At 37.4% G+C, this 15,256-nt stretch overlaps 1 protein-coding gene across 1 annotated transcript; it reads left to right on the forward strand.

Annotated features, from left to right (window-relative positions):
- The first annotated feature begins 10,451 nt into the window (after positions 1-10,451).
- On the forward strand, positions 10,452-11,408 carry LOC122742780 (olfactory receptor 4K2). The gene has a single exon (XM_043987280.1). The coding sequence runs from the start codon at positions 10,452-10,454 to the stop codon at positions 11,406-11,408; it is 957 nt and encodes a 318-aa protein (XP_043843215.1).
- Positions 11,409-15,256: the final 3,848 nt, after the last annotated feature.

Consider the following 15,256-nt stretch of genomic DNA (forward strand, 5'->3'; position numbering starts at 1 on the left):
CTGTTACCTAGAAAATCTGTGGCCTGCTTTAGATGTGTAATCCTAGATTACACAAAAGAGTTTACTGTTGTTTTTGCCTTTTTTTTTTTTGTACTTTTGCTTCTTTTAGCTTTTTTTTTTGTCTTTGCCAGCAGCTGATGAATGTTAATTCTCTGTGGAATTGACAGGGTGCAGTGGGAAGTGTTCTGTAACCTTAGGTTAGAGAACCAAATACTTTTATTTTTTATTAATTATTTTATGTTTTTTTTAAGTTGTCTGTTAGTGTTTCTTCTAATTCTTCTCTTCATACTTAGGTCTCAGTCTTTTGAAATCTGGTTTGCAACCTCTTGATTCAACTGAAACTACTCCCTCCAAGGTTACTAGTATTTTCTTGACTTAGTTGCCAAATAATGATAGACTTTTCTAGGTCTTCTACCTTGTTGACCTCTCTGTAGGATTTGACATCATTGATCTGTCTCGTTTTGTCTTGGTCTCCATCTCTCTAATCTCTTTTGTTTTCCATCTCTTTATTTTACTATGCCCCTTTTTCTTCTCTCTATAGCCTTTCTTGGAGACCTCATCAGTTCCCATAGGTTTAATGATCATTTCTACTCAAATGACTACTAGATCTATGTATTTAGCTCTACTGTCTCTTATGCTTCTGCATCATCAGCTACGTATTGGACATTTTTAATTGTATGAATTGTAGTCATTTCAAGCTCATATGTAAATTAGAACTTTCTTTCAATCCCTCAATCCCTAACCCCTTTCTAAACTTTCTTATTTCTATGAATGGCAATGCCATTCTTCCAGTCAAAAAGCACTCTAATTTTGGTGTTATCTTTGACTTTTCACTCTCACTCTCACTATATCCAATCAACTTTTATATCTTATTGTTTCTACCATGATGTTTCTCATATCCATCACCTCTTTACTCCCTCATTCATCACTCTTATCAAGCCCTTCTAACCTCTTACCTGGACTATTAAGCCCTTCATAACCTGTCCCTCTATACTTTTCCAGTCTTCCTACACCTTACTCCCCACTATGTACTCTATGATCCAGTAACACTGGCTTTCTTGCTGTTTCTTGAATAAGACTCCACATTTCAACTCTGGACATTTTCACTGGCTGTGCCCTTTCATGGAATGATCTCCCTCCTCATGTCTGTCTCTTGGCTTCCTTCACTTCTTTCAAATTCTAGCTAAAATCCCACCTTTTACAAGAAGCCTTTATTCGTCTTAGTTTTAGTGCCTTCCCTCTGTTCATTATTTTCAATTTATCCTGCATATATCTTGTTTGTAGATGGCTATCATATTTGGGTGTTGTCTCCTCCATTAAATTGTGTGTTCCTGGAAAAAAAAGAATATCTTACATTTCTTTCTTTCTTTCTTTTGCAGGGCAATGAGGTTAAGTCACACAGCTAGTAAGTGTCAAGTGTCTGAGGCCGGATTTGAACTCAGATCCTCCTGAATCCAGGGCAGATGCTTTACCCACTGTGCCACCTAGGTGCCACAATATCTTACATTTTTTTGGAGCACAATGTCTGCCATATAGTATGTAATTAATAAATGTTTATAGACTAAGTGCCTCAAGAAATGAAGGAAGGAAGCATTTATTAAGTGCCTTCTATATGATAAGTGCTTTGCAAATATTTTATCATCACAGTAACCCTGGGAGATAGGTGCTTTAATTATTCCCATTTTATATTTGGGGGAAAAAACTGAGGCAGACAATGATTAAGTGATTAATTCGAGAGTCTCTAAGCTTAGCAAGGCTATATTTTGAATTTGGATCTGACCATGTGCCAATGCTCTCTCCTCTGAGCCACCTAGTTGCCTCTAGGTTTTGAAATGCCTCAAAATCCTCTCTTTTCTCCATTCTATCCTCCACTTGTTTGCCAAAATGATCTTGTAAATCATAGGTTTGACCATGATATACTTCCTACTCAACATATCAGTGGCTACATACTACATCTAGCATCAAATATAAACTCCTTTTGCTATGTTTTTGTTTTTATTTAAAGCTCTTCACAATTGCTCTGACCTATTATCCCAGATTTACTGTACATTATTTACCCTTCACAACCCTACATTTCAGTCAAACCCTTGTTTGCATGCCTTTGCTGACTGTCTGCCATGCCTGGGATGCATTCATTCTCATTTTTGCCTCTTGGAATTCCTTGTTTTCTTCAAGATGAAGTTAAAACACTATGTTTAATGTGGTGTCTTTCCTGATTCTTTCTAACACCGGTGTCTTCTCCCTCCACAATTACTTTGTAATTATTTTGCACATATTTTGTATATACTTACATATGCGCACACGTTATCTACCCTGATAAAATTTAAGGTCCTTAGAAGTTTCATTTTAATGTTTGTTTCCTCAGTGCCTAACATAATGCTTGGCATATAGTAACCACTAAATATGTTCATTGTTTGATTTTTTCTAATTCCTTCATTTTACAGGTAAGGAAACGGAAGCCTATAAAAGGCCTGTTAATTACATGTATTAAGTATAAGTACAGTACTTGATAGCAAGTTGGTACTTAATAACTACTTGCTGACTTGCCTACTCTTGGGATTCCATGCTTCCTCACAAGGGGATTAAATCAGAAGTGATACTCTTTTCAATGACCACCCCTTGAATATCTGACATCCATTTGAGACCAGTGCTTTTTATACTCCAAGGGATACTTGAAGTATTTTCCCTTTGTTCCCACAGTCATGCTAGATTGGCTGTTTTAATAACTCCCATTGCAAGGTGAGTGCTGTTTCTATTCCCAGTTCTCCAGAAATTCCATTTTGTCCACTTCTGTTAGACAGCTAATAATACAACTAGGGCAGGTATTTAAAAATCTTTCCATTATATTACTGGGGCAGAAGACAATTTGATTGACTATAGTGTGCTCCTGTTTTCTGCTTCTGATCTGGTAGGTGAAGACATTTTCTAACATATTTGCCTTCCAAAAGATTAAAAGTATGATGAATGGATAGGAGATAGTGAAAAAGCATAAAATGAAGGAGAGTCTTAATCACTATGTTGGGGGTAGTAAAATCAACATGTGATATGTAGGCAGAAGACCTAGAAGTAAATTCCAGCTCTTCCACTTAATAACTGTATGACCTTAGGCAAGGCACATTATATTTCTGATTTTTAGTTTATTTATTCACATAATGAAGGAATTAGGATTAATGATCTTTAGGATTTCTTCCAGCTCAAAAATCATCTGATCATTTTGTAAGATTTGACCTTAACTTTTATTCCCTTCAGAGCATGTGCTAATTGTATTAAAACATAAAGTGATGGGTGTAATGGTAGAGTTTAAAATATAGACTTTGGGAGCTAAATGAGGAAATGGGACTGAAGAAATGAAGGGATTCACTCAAGGTACCATAGCTAGGTAGTAATAATACCACAATTGAGACCAAGGTCACTCAGTGTAAAAACCTTTCCATTATACTATGCTGTATATAAAACTCATTTTCATCATGTTGCCAACTGGTTTCTAAACAAGCACCTGTAAAAGAAATGTGAGGAGCCCCATATTTTGGAAATTGATGAGTTCTCTAGAGAGAATCCTGTCTTTAGACTCCAGGCCATTGTCACTCCCTTCATGAGGTCATTATCTAGTGCTATCTTATTGTTATTTTAGGAAGCAAAATGTACAAGATCAAATCCAAGATAGACTTTATACTGAATTCTAACATGTAGAAAATAATGTGATTGAGGCAGCCCAGAATGCTTAGTACAGTATTTGGCACATAATAGGTGCTTAATAAATATTTATTGACTCACTTACTGTGATATATTAACAAGAATGATGGATTTTAAACCAGAAAATCTCGATTAAAGTTCCAGGGCCACTCTTATCCAACTCTACTATCCTGGGTGAGTCACTTAATTTTTCCCCCTAATGTTTCTTTACTTGCAAAATGAGGATGTTAAACTCAATGGCTTCTAGCTCTACTTTTCTGAAATTGATCTTCCACATAGTTCTGCCTGGAGGATAGAAAAAAATTCTTTTTAATATTGATAATCACTATAGTTATAATTATCATTGAATCATAGAGGTAGAGCTAGAAGGGGCTTTAGAGGCCATTTATTTTATTTGTTTTTGGTTTTTTTGGTTGGGCAATGAGGGTTAAGTGACTTGCTCAAGGTCACACACCTAGTAAGTGTCAAGTGTCTGAGGCCGGATCTGAACTCAGGTCCTCCTGAATCCAGGGCCAGTGCTTTATCCACTGGGCCACCTAGCTGCCCCCGAGGCCATTTATTTTAAACCCCTCCTTTTATAGGAGAAAACTGAAGCTAACAGAAATTAAATGATTGGCCCTGGGGTCTCACAGGTAGTAAGTATCAGAAGCAGGATCTGAACCTGGACCTTTTTAATTCTCAGTCCAGCACTCTGCTGTACTCTTTTCTGGTCATACAACATCTGGAATACTAAATTCAGCTCTGGTTGATACATTTTAGGAAGGACAGTTGCAGACTGGAGAGTTATGCTTATACTTAGGTTAAAGAAACAACAACTTCACAACTATAACATGAGAAGGTATAGATAGATTGAAAGTTGCATAAAAAAAAAAGCTGGGGGTTTTGGTGGACAGCAAGTTCAAAATGAGTCAGCTGTGTGACATGGTTGCCAAGGAAATTAATGTAATCTTAGGTTGTATTTAATGAAGTATGGAACTCAGGAATAAAGAGGTCCTAGTTTTCATTTATTTTGCCCCTGGTCAGACCATATTTAGAGTATCATGTTCTATTGTGGGTGCCATATTTTAGCAAAAATATTGAAAAGATTGAGAATGTCCAGAGAAGATTGAAAAACCTTGAGTTCATGGCAAATTATGATTAATTGAACGAATTTAAAATGTTTATAATGAAGAAGAGAAGGTTTTGGGAAACATGATAGCTATCTTTAACTACTTGAAGGACTGTCAATTAGAAGATGGACTAGTCTCCTTCATCTTGGCTTCAGAGAGCAGAAGAGCCATGGATGGAAATGTAAAAGAGGGAAATTTACGCTTGACTGAATGGAAAGAGGAAAGATTTAAATAAATAAAACTGGGGCCAGCTAGGTAGCACAGTGGATAAAGCACCGGCCCTAGATTCAGGAGTACCTGAGTTCAAATCCGGCCTCAGACACTTGACACTTACTAGCTGTGTGACCCTGGGCAAGTCACTTAACCCCCCATAGCCCCACAGAAAAAGAAAGAAAGGAAGGAAGAAAGGAAGAAAGAAAGAAAGCTGCCCCAAAGTGGAAAAGATTTTCTTAGATTTCCCCTCAAAGTAGATTTTGAGCAAATGAGGGATGATCTTTCTTGGAGGTGATTTTAGAGGTAATTTGCAGTTTTGATATAATCTGAATGAGATGTCCTCTCAGGTCCCTTCCAACTCTGAAATTCTATGATTCAAAGTGGTAATCCAAAATTTTATTTATTCCATTTTAATAGAAACTTTCTTCATGGTCTCTAATAAACTGTGCAAACCCTTGTAATCAAATTCTCTAAACATAAAAAAGTAGGATTTGAAATAATGTGATTTATTACATTTTGTAAACCATAATAGGTAATATAAACATGAGCTCTTCTTTCTAGTTTCCCTCCCTCTCTCCAATCTCAATCTAATAGTGAGCCATTTCAATTCTACATTATCTTCTGCTTTTAAATTCCTTCCCCCGTGTCCTATTGCTGCTCTTCTCTTGAAGACTGGCTTACTCCCATGATCTGCCTCCTCCACTCCTAATCACAAATTGCTAAGCAAAGTTGGAGGAAATCCTACAACTGTGCTGCCTGGGTACATAACAAGTTCAAGTTATTCGACCTCACCAGGTCCTTCATTGAAGCAAAACAGACCTTTTATTGTTCCCTAATTGAAGCCCTTTCTCAACCTCTGAAGAAGCCATTTCAAACTTATCTTCCTTCCTAACGCCTCCCACTACCCACCTCCTTTGATGACTCATCATGCACATCATACCCCCTAAACGTAATTCTGCAACTTGTCACTATTTTTCCTAAAATGTATCAACAAGAACTGTGTTCTAGTTGTTGTCTGACCAGGGAAGAGTACAACAGAGTGCTGTACTGATGATCAGGAAGGCCTCAGGTTCAAACCCTGTTTCTCATACTTACCAGCTGTGTGAGCCAGGGCAAATCACGTAACTTTTGTAATCCTCAGTTTCCTCATCTGAAAAAGGAAAGGGTTAAACTAGATGGCCTCTAAGGGGAGGCTATATCTACTTTTTCCAGAATAATGATATTGTAAATAAATTAGACTTTACTGAATACTTATTATGTGCCTACATTGTGTAGGAGATACAAACATCACTAAGACATAGAAAGTCCTTGCACTTAAAAAGTCTGAGCAATGTTAGATGGCTAGTAGTTTGAGCTATGCATTGCCTCTGATCTGCCTAGGACTCACTCTCTGTATGAGGTTGGGCAAGTCACTTGACTTCTTAGGTTTAGTTTATTCTTCTCTATAATGAGGGCTTTAGGCTAGATGATTTTTCAGATCCCTTTCCGTTCTAACGCTATGATTCTATGATTTCACTCCCACATCTTTTTAATTTACAAGTTAGTTTGGCTTTAATGTTGGCTCATCTTAAGACATGACACTATAATTTAATTGACTTACTCAAGGTTCCAAAGCTATACATTGACATCATCCATTAATATCTCCTCAGATGAATTAAATAGGTTTTTGGATTTAAAATCTAAACTTCAATTGCGTCTGGCTTGCTCTTTTGTTGTTTGATTGTCAAAGATTTCTGTTACAGAATAGTGTTCTATATGGAAACTTTCCATGATTGGAAAGGATAACAACCTCAGTACTTCTCATAAATTCTTCTTTAACTGTTCTAATTCTTTAGTAGATTTTGTTTATTTTGGCGGGGGGGGGGTGTTGTTGAGTATCTGGGTAACTATTACCAACATACTGTATCAATACTATATGTGTAATGAGGAAGAGCGATGAGTCCAGGATCGTATTAAGATTATCAACTTGACACACTGGAAAGATGAAGCTTCCTTTGACAGAAAAGGGAAGTTTGGAAGAGACAATATATAAAAGAAGAGACAATGAGCTCAGTTTTAGACCTGTTAGGTTTAAGATATCTTTAAAATATCCAGTTGGACATGTACACTATGCAATTGGTAATGGGGAACTGAAGCTCAGGAAAGAGACTAAGGCTGGGTATGTAGATCTGGAAATGGGAGCTGTTGAGGTTACTGAGAGTGTAGAGGTGAAGAAAAGAGGGGTCAGCACAGAACTTTGGGAACAGCCACAGTCTAGGGCTATAATGTAAATGACGAGTCATCAAAGGAGACTGAGGAAATTCAGACTTATGAACCAGGAAAGATGAATATCATGAAAACCCAGAAACAAAAGATTATACATGAGGAGATGGAATTTAACAGGATCAAATGCAGCAGATACAGCGAGACAGATGAAGACCAAGAAAACACCATTAGATTACATAATTGAGAGGTGACTGGCAACTTTGGAGAGAATAGTTTCAGTTGAGTGGTGAAGTTGAAAATCAGATTGCACAGGTTGGAGGACTAAGAGAAGAGATTAAATAAGTAGAAGCAGTGAGTGTAGAGAATTTTAGCTAAGAACATGAGGAGGGATATTAAATGATAGCTTGAGGGAATGATAGAGTCTAACGAAGATATTTTAAGAATGGGAGAGACTTCGGAATATTTGAAGGCAAGAAGAAAGGAGACAGAAGATAGGAAGAGGTTAGAAATTCAAGAAAAGGGAGATTATTAAGTATGTGATCTCCCGGGGAAAAATGGGATCAAGTGCACATGTAGAAGGGCTATCCTTGGCAAAGAGAAGGTCCATCATTTCATCATAAAGGGGAAAGAGGAGAGAGTGGGGGATGATACCAAGGGTATTTGAAATGAAAAGAATGGGAGAAGAGGGATAGTCTCATTTATTTTTTCGGTAAAGTAAGAGACAAGATCCTTGGTGGAGTAGGGTGGGTTGTGGGGGGCTTCAGGAGGGAAGATAAAGGTTTGAAATAGCTTCTTCAGAGAATAAGATAGCACTTCAATTAGGGAATAATAAAAGGATTGCTTTGCTTCAGTGAAGGCCCAGGTGAAGTTGTATAATATGAATTTCTTATGTACCTAGGTAGCACAATTGAAGGATTTCCTCCAACTTTGTTCAGCAGTTTGTAAGTAAGAGTGAAGGAGGCAGATAGGAGAAGTAATCCAGTGCTGGGTTTAATCAAGAGAAGAGCAGCAATAAGACACAGGACAAGGAATTTAAGAGCAGAGGTCAGTGTAGAAATAAAATGGCTAAGTTTTGGGTTGAGGTTAGAGGAGGAAAGGGAAATCAGAACAGGTATGATGGCTTGTGAAAGCACTGAGGGATGGAAGGAAAGAAAGTCTCAACAAGGTCAAAGAAAAGCTGTGAAACATAGGGAGAAGTGGAATAATGGGACATTTTAGGCATAAAGTAGGATTTCAGATTATCCAATTAGGAAAAAGGATCTCTTTTGGGTAATGTCGAGATCTAGTATGTGACCATCCCTAAGTGTGACTGAGATAAAGCGAATAGTTTATGGGGCTTAAGAAACTGGGGAAATGAGAAGTTAGAGAACCAGAGAGAACATCTACATGAATATTAAAGTATCCTAGTATAAGGGAAGGAGTTTGGGGGGAGGAGAGGAGGATGGTGAACCAGGTGCTGACCCCTTTGAGAAAGGAGGGAGAATGGTGTGGGCATCAGTATACTACAACTATCAATTTTAATTGTGTGGATTTCAAAGAGGGAAAGATTAATGAGTGAAGGAAGCAAAGGGGGAGTCTAGAAGTGACAATGAAAAATAAGGAGTTTTCCAATTCCTTCTCCAGGATGAGTATGATAAGAAGAGTGGTAGCAAAGAAGGTACAGGCTGTGCTGTTGTAGATAGCCAGGGATGCCATGTGATCAGAGGAGTGCCAGGCCTCCATGAGGGAAAATACGTGGAAAGAGTGGGAGAGAAAGAGGCACAGGTTGAAGGGAACTGGAATTTCAGAGGACTCAGAGGAAGGAGTGGGCAGGTTAGATTAGGATATGGTTGGGGTTTAGTTTGAGGAGAATGGAGATGAGAGCTCATATGGAGAAACCTGGGGACATTTTTCTCCTAAATAGTTGCTAATTAATTGAGAGGTAGGAGAGAAATGCTATCATAGTGCAGAAGTCAATGTTATTGCCAAATGCTTAAGATGTCTAGTGGGACCCTTGCTATGCCTGTGGACTATTATTGTGAAGATACTCCTTTTGCCTCTTTCTCCTCTTTTCTATTTGTTCTCACTCCAAGTTCTGGGTCAGCTTTTGCTTCTATCCAGGCATCCCTTTCATCTCTATCTACCATAGGGGACTGAAGGTGATTCCAATGCCTATACTGAATGGCTGGACCAGACATCTTTCTGGGTCTTCTCTTCCTTCTCTCTTGACTGTATCCTTAGGGAGTATCAGATAGTAGTGGCTCAACACTCTCTCCACTATTTATTTCACTCCAGTCCAGTTCCCAAGGGAGTATTTAGTGGCTGCTGTAGTAACTGGAGCAATGTTGCCAGTTCTTGGCCCCCTCTTCAACCTTCTTTACACCTAATCCTGAGAGATTTTTATTCATGAGAGAAGCAAACCTTAGCTGCAGAAGAAGAGTTTAAGATAGCATTTAGTTGGTTATTTATCTATAGCACAAAGTTGAAGAAGCCTGCTGTAGCAGACATTGCTTTTCCTAAAGTATTCTACTGAAGCAGTACATGATGGTGACATTCCAATGTGCCAATTCTCATGGTTAGATCCATCTTTTATTTTTTAGTTTTCTTCTCCCCTCCTTTCCTCTTTGCCCTTCCTCATCCTCCTCTATCTCATGACTATTTTGCTATCTTTTGAGGAGCTTATTTCCTTTTCCCTGGTGCTTTTTTTTTTCTGAATAAGCCACACAAAATTCACAAACAGCAAAGGAGCAATGCAACACTGAGATCTTGTGCTTCTGTTTCACCAATGTGGAATATATTGCATCTTTTATATTGTGTTTAATTAGGTGCAAGTGAACAGACAGAAATGATGTTTTAAAACAAAAACACTAATCACCAACAAGGAAAACTTGTATATTGTTCTCCACTAACTTTAGACCCCATCTGGCAACTTGATAACTTCATCCTGGGATATGAAGGTGCTTTAATGCTTGTGAGAGTAAAGCTAATAAATTTTGAAGAATAAACTATTAAGGGTCAGCTAGATGGTGCGGTGGTTAAAGCACTGGCCCTGGATTCAGGAGTACCTGAGTTCAAATCCAGCCTCAGACACTTGACACTTACTAGCTGTGTGACCCTGAGCAAGTCACTTAACCCCCATTGCCTGAAAAAAAAAAGAATAATCTATTAAACATGAGGTTATCATACCCATTACAACATTATTTATTTATCTCTGGTTTCTTTTCTACAGTCCTTTGCCTATGCCGTGAGACAATGGATATAGGCAATAAATCTACTGTGTCTGAATTTGTATTGTTGGGACTCTCCAGTTCCCGGGACCTCCAGCTGTTCTTCTTCATGGTGTTTTCTCTGTTTTATGTGGCAACAATGGTGGGCAACTGCCTCATAGTCATCACAGTCATCGCTGATTCCCACCTTCATTCTCCCATGTATTTTTTGCTCACTAACCTCTCCCTCATCGATATGTCTCTAGCTTCCTTTGCTACCCCCAAGATGATTACAGACTATCTTACTGGACATAAAACTATCTCCTTTGATGGCTGCATCTCCCAGATTTTTTTCTTGCATCTCTTTACTGGCACTGAGATTATCCTGCTAATGGCCATGTCCTTTGATAGATATATTGCCATATGCAAACCCCTTCGATATGCAACCATTATAAGCCCCCGGGTGTGTATTATGCTTGTAGTGACATCCTGGGTTGTGGGTGTCATGCATTCAATGAGCCAGGTGGTATTTGCTCTTCACTTGCCTTTCTGTGGCCCCAATGAGGTAGATAGCTTTTTCTGTGACCTTCCTGTGGTATTCCAATTAGCCTGTGTAGATACTTATGTACTAGGATTCTTCATGATCTCCACAAGTGGCATCATTGCTCTATCCTGCTTTATCCTCTTATTTAACTCCTATGTTATTGTTCTATTAACCATCAAACAGCATTCCTCTGGAGGGTCTTCCAAGGCACTTTCCACCTGCACTGCCCATTTCATTGTTGTCTTCATGTTCTTTGGGCCATGTATCTTCATCTACATGTGGCCATTAAGCAGTTTCTTGGTGGACAAGATCCTCTCTGTGTTTTACACTATCTTTACCCCCATCCTGAATCCAATAATCTATACACTGAGGAACCAGGAGGTGAAGACGGCCATGAGAAAACTGAAAAACAGATATCTGAATTCCAACAATATAGCACAGTCACCTCATTACTCCTAATTAGTTAAGATGAAGTCACTTCTAGACATCCCAACTGATCTTACTCATGTATTTTATGTGTGGTTATTGTTCAAATGATAATTGCCAAATCAGTTATGAGGAAAAACTTATAATTATTTTGAAACTTCTCTATGTTAAAAGTTGAGTTTTTTTAAAGCTCTAAAGGGAACTCTTTTGGCCTCTTTAAGTAGGAAAAGCAGCTTTGAGTAGAAGCAAAGAGAAAATATATGTGTTTGTACCACTTGCCTCAGCAGAGTTATTGAATATTAATTAGATATTGATTACAAAGTAGAGGTAAGGAAGAAGGAAAAAAATGGAACACTAACCTGGTTGTACAAAAATGTTAACTTATTCAGCTTTTTTATTAACAAGCATTTATTAAATGCCTACTTCATGCCAGACACCATGTCAAGCACTGGGGATGCAAAGATAGAAAACCCCCAGAGGTGTCTCTTGGCTAGAGGAATTTAGAGATGTAGCCTGAGGATTTGTACACTAATGAGAAAGTGGGGCATCCTGATGTAGTAACTAAGTATCTAGCGAGCTTAGTTGGGTCTCGGGGACCCTCCTTTCCCAGCTGGTGCCATAAAAAGACCTCATATCAGCTGGTCAACAAACATTTATTAAACACCTACTATATGCCAAGTACTGATGCTATTTTATATTCAGTTCACTCATATACCTCTTCCTTCCCTAGGGTGGGACCACATTTTCTCAATTTTATTTACATATTTATATAGCTTGTCTAATTATTTTGTGACAGGACCTTTTTTCTTTATTTTTTTAAAATATTGATTTCTAAAGATTACTATTGCCATTTATTTTAAATTGCTTTCATAAGTATGAAATAGGAAATACTAAGTGTAAAATATCTTGGGCTAGTCATCTACCTAGGATGTCCCTGGTTTCAATCCTTCCCTATTCCCATAAGAAAATGTCCCTGATTCCTCAGGTAAGAAGATCCACTTCAGAAAGTGATTACATATATGTATGGTGGAGAATACTACGAGAAAAAATAAAGAGAAAACAGGAGATGGGAACACACTCCTTATAAAAACTTCATTTTCTGTGAAGTCTCAAAAAGAACTATAAATATAGTCACAAGAGTTGAGTTGGAATCCAGCTTCTGATATTTTTCTAGCTATGTAAATAATTAAGCCTATTTTTTAATCTTTAAAATGGATATTTGTCCTGCCTACTTCAAAATACTGTTGGTAATTATCAAGTGAGATATGAAAATATGAAAAAGATATGTAAATTGTAAACCATGATAGAAATGTAAGAAGTTATTATAAGGGGGTTTTTTGTCTTTTTTTTTTTTTTTGCTTTTTTCTGCTTTGATTATTCAGGAAAGAAGAAACAGAAAGCCAAATACCCTAGGAGGGCCTGGGTGGAGTAAGAAGGAAACATCTTGAAAGAACTATGAAGTTTCTTAGCACATTCTGTGTGGTTATAACACATAGGTGAGACTTGTGAGGCCTATTTCTGATAAGGCTGAGTGGCTAAAGTGACTTGAAAGCTTCTCATAACAAATGATTTAATAATCATGGCATATTAAAGGTGGGAAGTATCTTGGAAAGCAGCAAATTTAATCCATTTATTTTACAGGCTCAAAAAACTGAGGATTAGAGGGGTTAAGTGACTTACCGACTTACCTAATACCACATAGCTAATAAGTAACTAAGCAACAATTTGAAGTCTGATATTTTACTCTAAATTCAAGGGGTTTTTTTTGTTGTTGTTGTTGTTTTTTATTGTATTTTTTAGCTATTTCAGCTATTTCTCTTGGGAAGGTAAATGAATACTACGACATTTTAATAAAGAGATGTAGCAATAAATAAGTTACTGGAAAATAGGACTTAATTTTTACCTTGTATTTATTTCTTTATATTTAATCAGTATTTTTCTAGTGTCAATATTTACATATGTATAATTAGCATAGAGTTACAGTCATTGTGTTAGTTTCTTAGGTTTTTGTATTTATTTTTACAAAAACAGATTTATATGTGGAATATTTTTTTTACATTCTGAGATCTCATAATTCTTTATGCCTAATATAATGGGCCTAAAGTACCCAGAATACCACTGCACCTGATGACTGTTACTAGACTATTAACATTAAATATAAAATTTCAGATGGGAATAATTAGTGTTGGTGAGGGACAGATGGCATAACATTGACACTTGTTAGATAGAGATCAAAAGTTATTTCCTAGATGACAGAATGAATAAGTGACATTTTTGCTTGTTTATTTATTTGTTAAGGTTGAACTTGTTGTGACTGATGGTCCAAAATGTACCCAAAGGAAAACAGTTCTGGTGCAAGTACAGAATTGCACAGCATTTGCTGCAATTTCTAAAAGGCTGCTATCTCCTGAGTATGATGCTGCTATTGGAGCCAACAAGGAACTGTCCAGATGAAGTTCATTAAGGGTAAATTTGAAGGCAGTTCACTTCTCATTCTGTCATAAAAACCTTCATATGCCTGTGAGGTGCTGTGTATGGCAAATTGTCTTAAATTCTTTGTTCTTCCAGTTCTTCCAGATTTTCTGATGACATCTTATTGTGTTTGTTTACTTGTCCATTACATTTTGTGCTATTCTGCTACCAACAAAACTTCTGATCCAGACCCCACCTTTCTTCTCTTGTTCTGTCTGCTATTTAGTCATTTATACCTACAATAATTGCCCCTTGGCCCTGAATTGCCAAATTGTCTATTTTGGTTCTTCTCTGAGAAGGATCTTTTGACCATGGACCTCCACTACTCCCCAGATAAAGAAGCCACATTCTTCATCATTGAGAATTTCTAGTTTCAGCCCATGACTACCTTACCCCTCTCCAAGCCCAGGGGCAGGATCAGGATAACATCACACTCTAAATTCAAGTTATTAGTTATGTTTTGGAGCCATTCAGTAGATGTAAACAATAAGAATTCTTGATTTCATTCATTGCTAGTGACCAGTGAAAGTGAATGCCTTTATTTTGTTCTCATGTCAAATGGTTATGGCTAGTAGGGAATTATGTTTCTTCATTAGTGTAGGCATAGACCAAAAAAGAACCTAAACCTTGTGTATAGGATGTTGTGACCTAAAGCTACTAGCATCATCTGATGCAAAGAGAGGGAACTAGAAACTATGGTAGTATTTAGAATGAAATGTAAGTATTTGATAAAATTGTATTAATGTGATATAGATATAGATAAAGATATAGTTAGATTCCGCATCAGAAAAGCTTGGGCTCAAATATTGACTCTGCAGCTTATTATTTTATATAACTTTGAATAACTTAAAGTCTTTGGGTAATATTTAACTTTTCTTCTTAACTTCTTTTTAACTTAATATTTAATGTCTTTCAACTGTCAATTCCTAATCTATGAAATGAAGGGGCTGAACTAGATGATTTTTTTTTTTTAGTGAGGCAATTGGGGTTAAGTGACTTGCCCAGGGTCACAGAGCTAGTAAGTGTTAAGTGTCTGAGGCCGGATTTGAACTCGATGACTCCTGACTCCAGGGCCAGTACTCTATCCACTGCGCCATCTAGCTGCCCCAGAACTAGATGATTTCTAAGGTTTCTCCTAACTTTAAATTATTATTCCTTTGGGGGGGGGGGGGCCGGGCAATGAGAGTTAAGTGACTTTCCCAGGGTCACACAGCTAGTAAGTGGCAGTATTTGAACTCAGGTCCTCCTGAATCCAGGACCGGTGCTTTATCCACTTCGCCACGTAGCCGCCCCTAAATTGTTATTCTTAATTCTGAAATAAGAATTAAGATGAAAATAATGAATGGGTAGTTTGGATAGTAAATCTCATGCATTTTTTAAGGTTAAGATTAATTTTTAACTTAATTTTG

This window comes from Dromiciops gliroides, chromosome 2 (assembly GCF_019393635.1).
Source record: "Dromiciops gliroides isolate mDroGli1 chromosome 2, mDroGli1.pri, whole genome shotgun sequence".
NCBI lineage: Eukaryota > Metazoa > Chordata > Mammalia > Microbiotheria > Microbiotheriidae > Dromiciops > Dromiciops gliroides.

What these genes read in the sequence shown, in the direction of transcription:
- LOC122742780 (XM_043987280.1), top strand. Translation starts at nt 10,452, where the DNA reads ATGGATATAGGCAATAAATCTACTGTGTCTGAATTTGTATTGTTGGGA.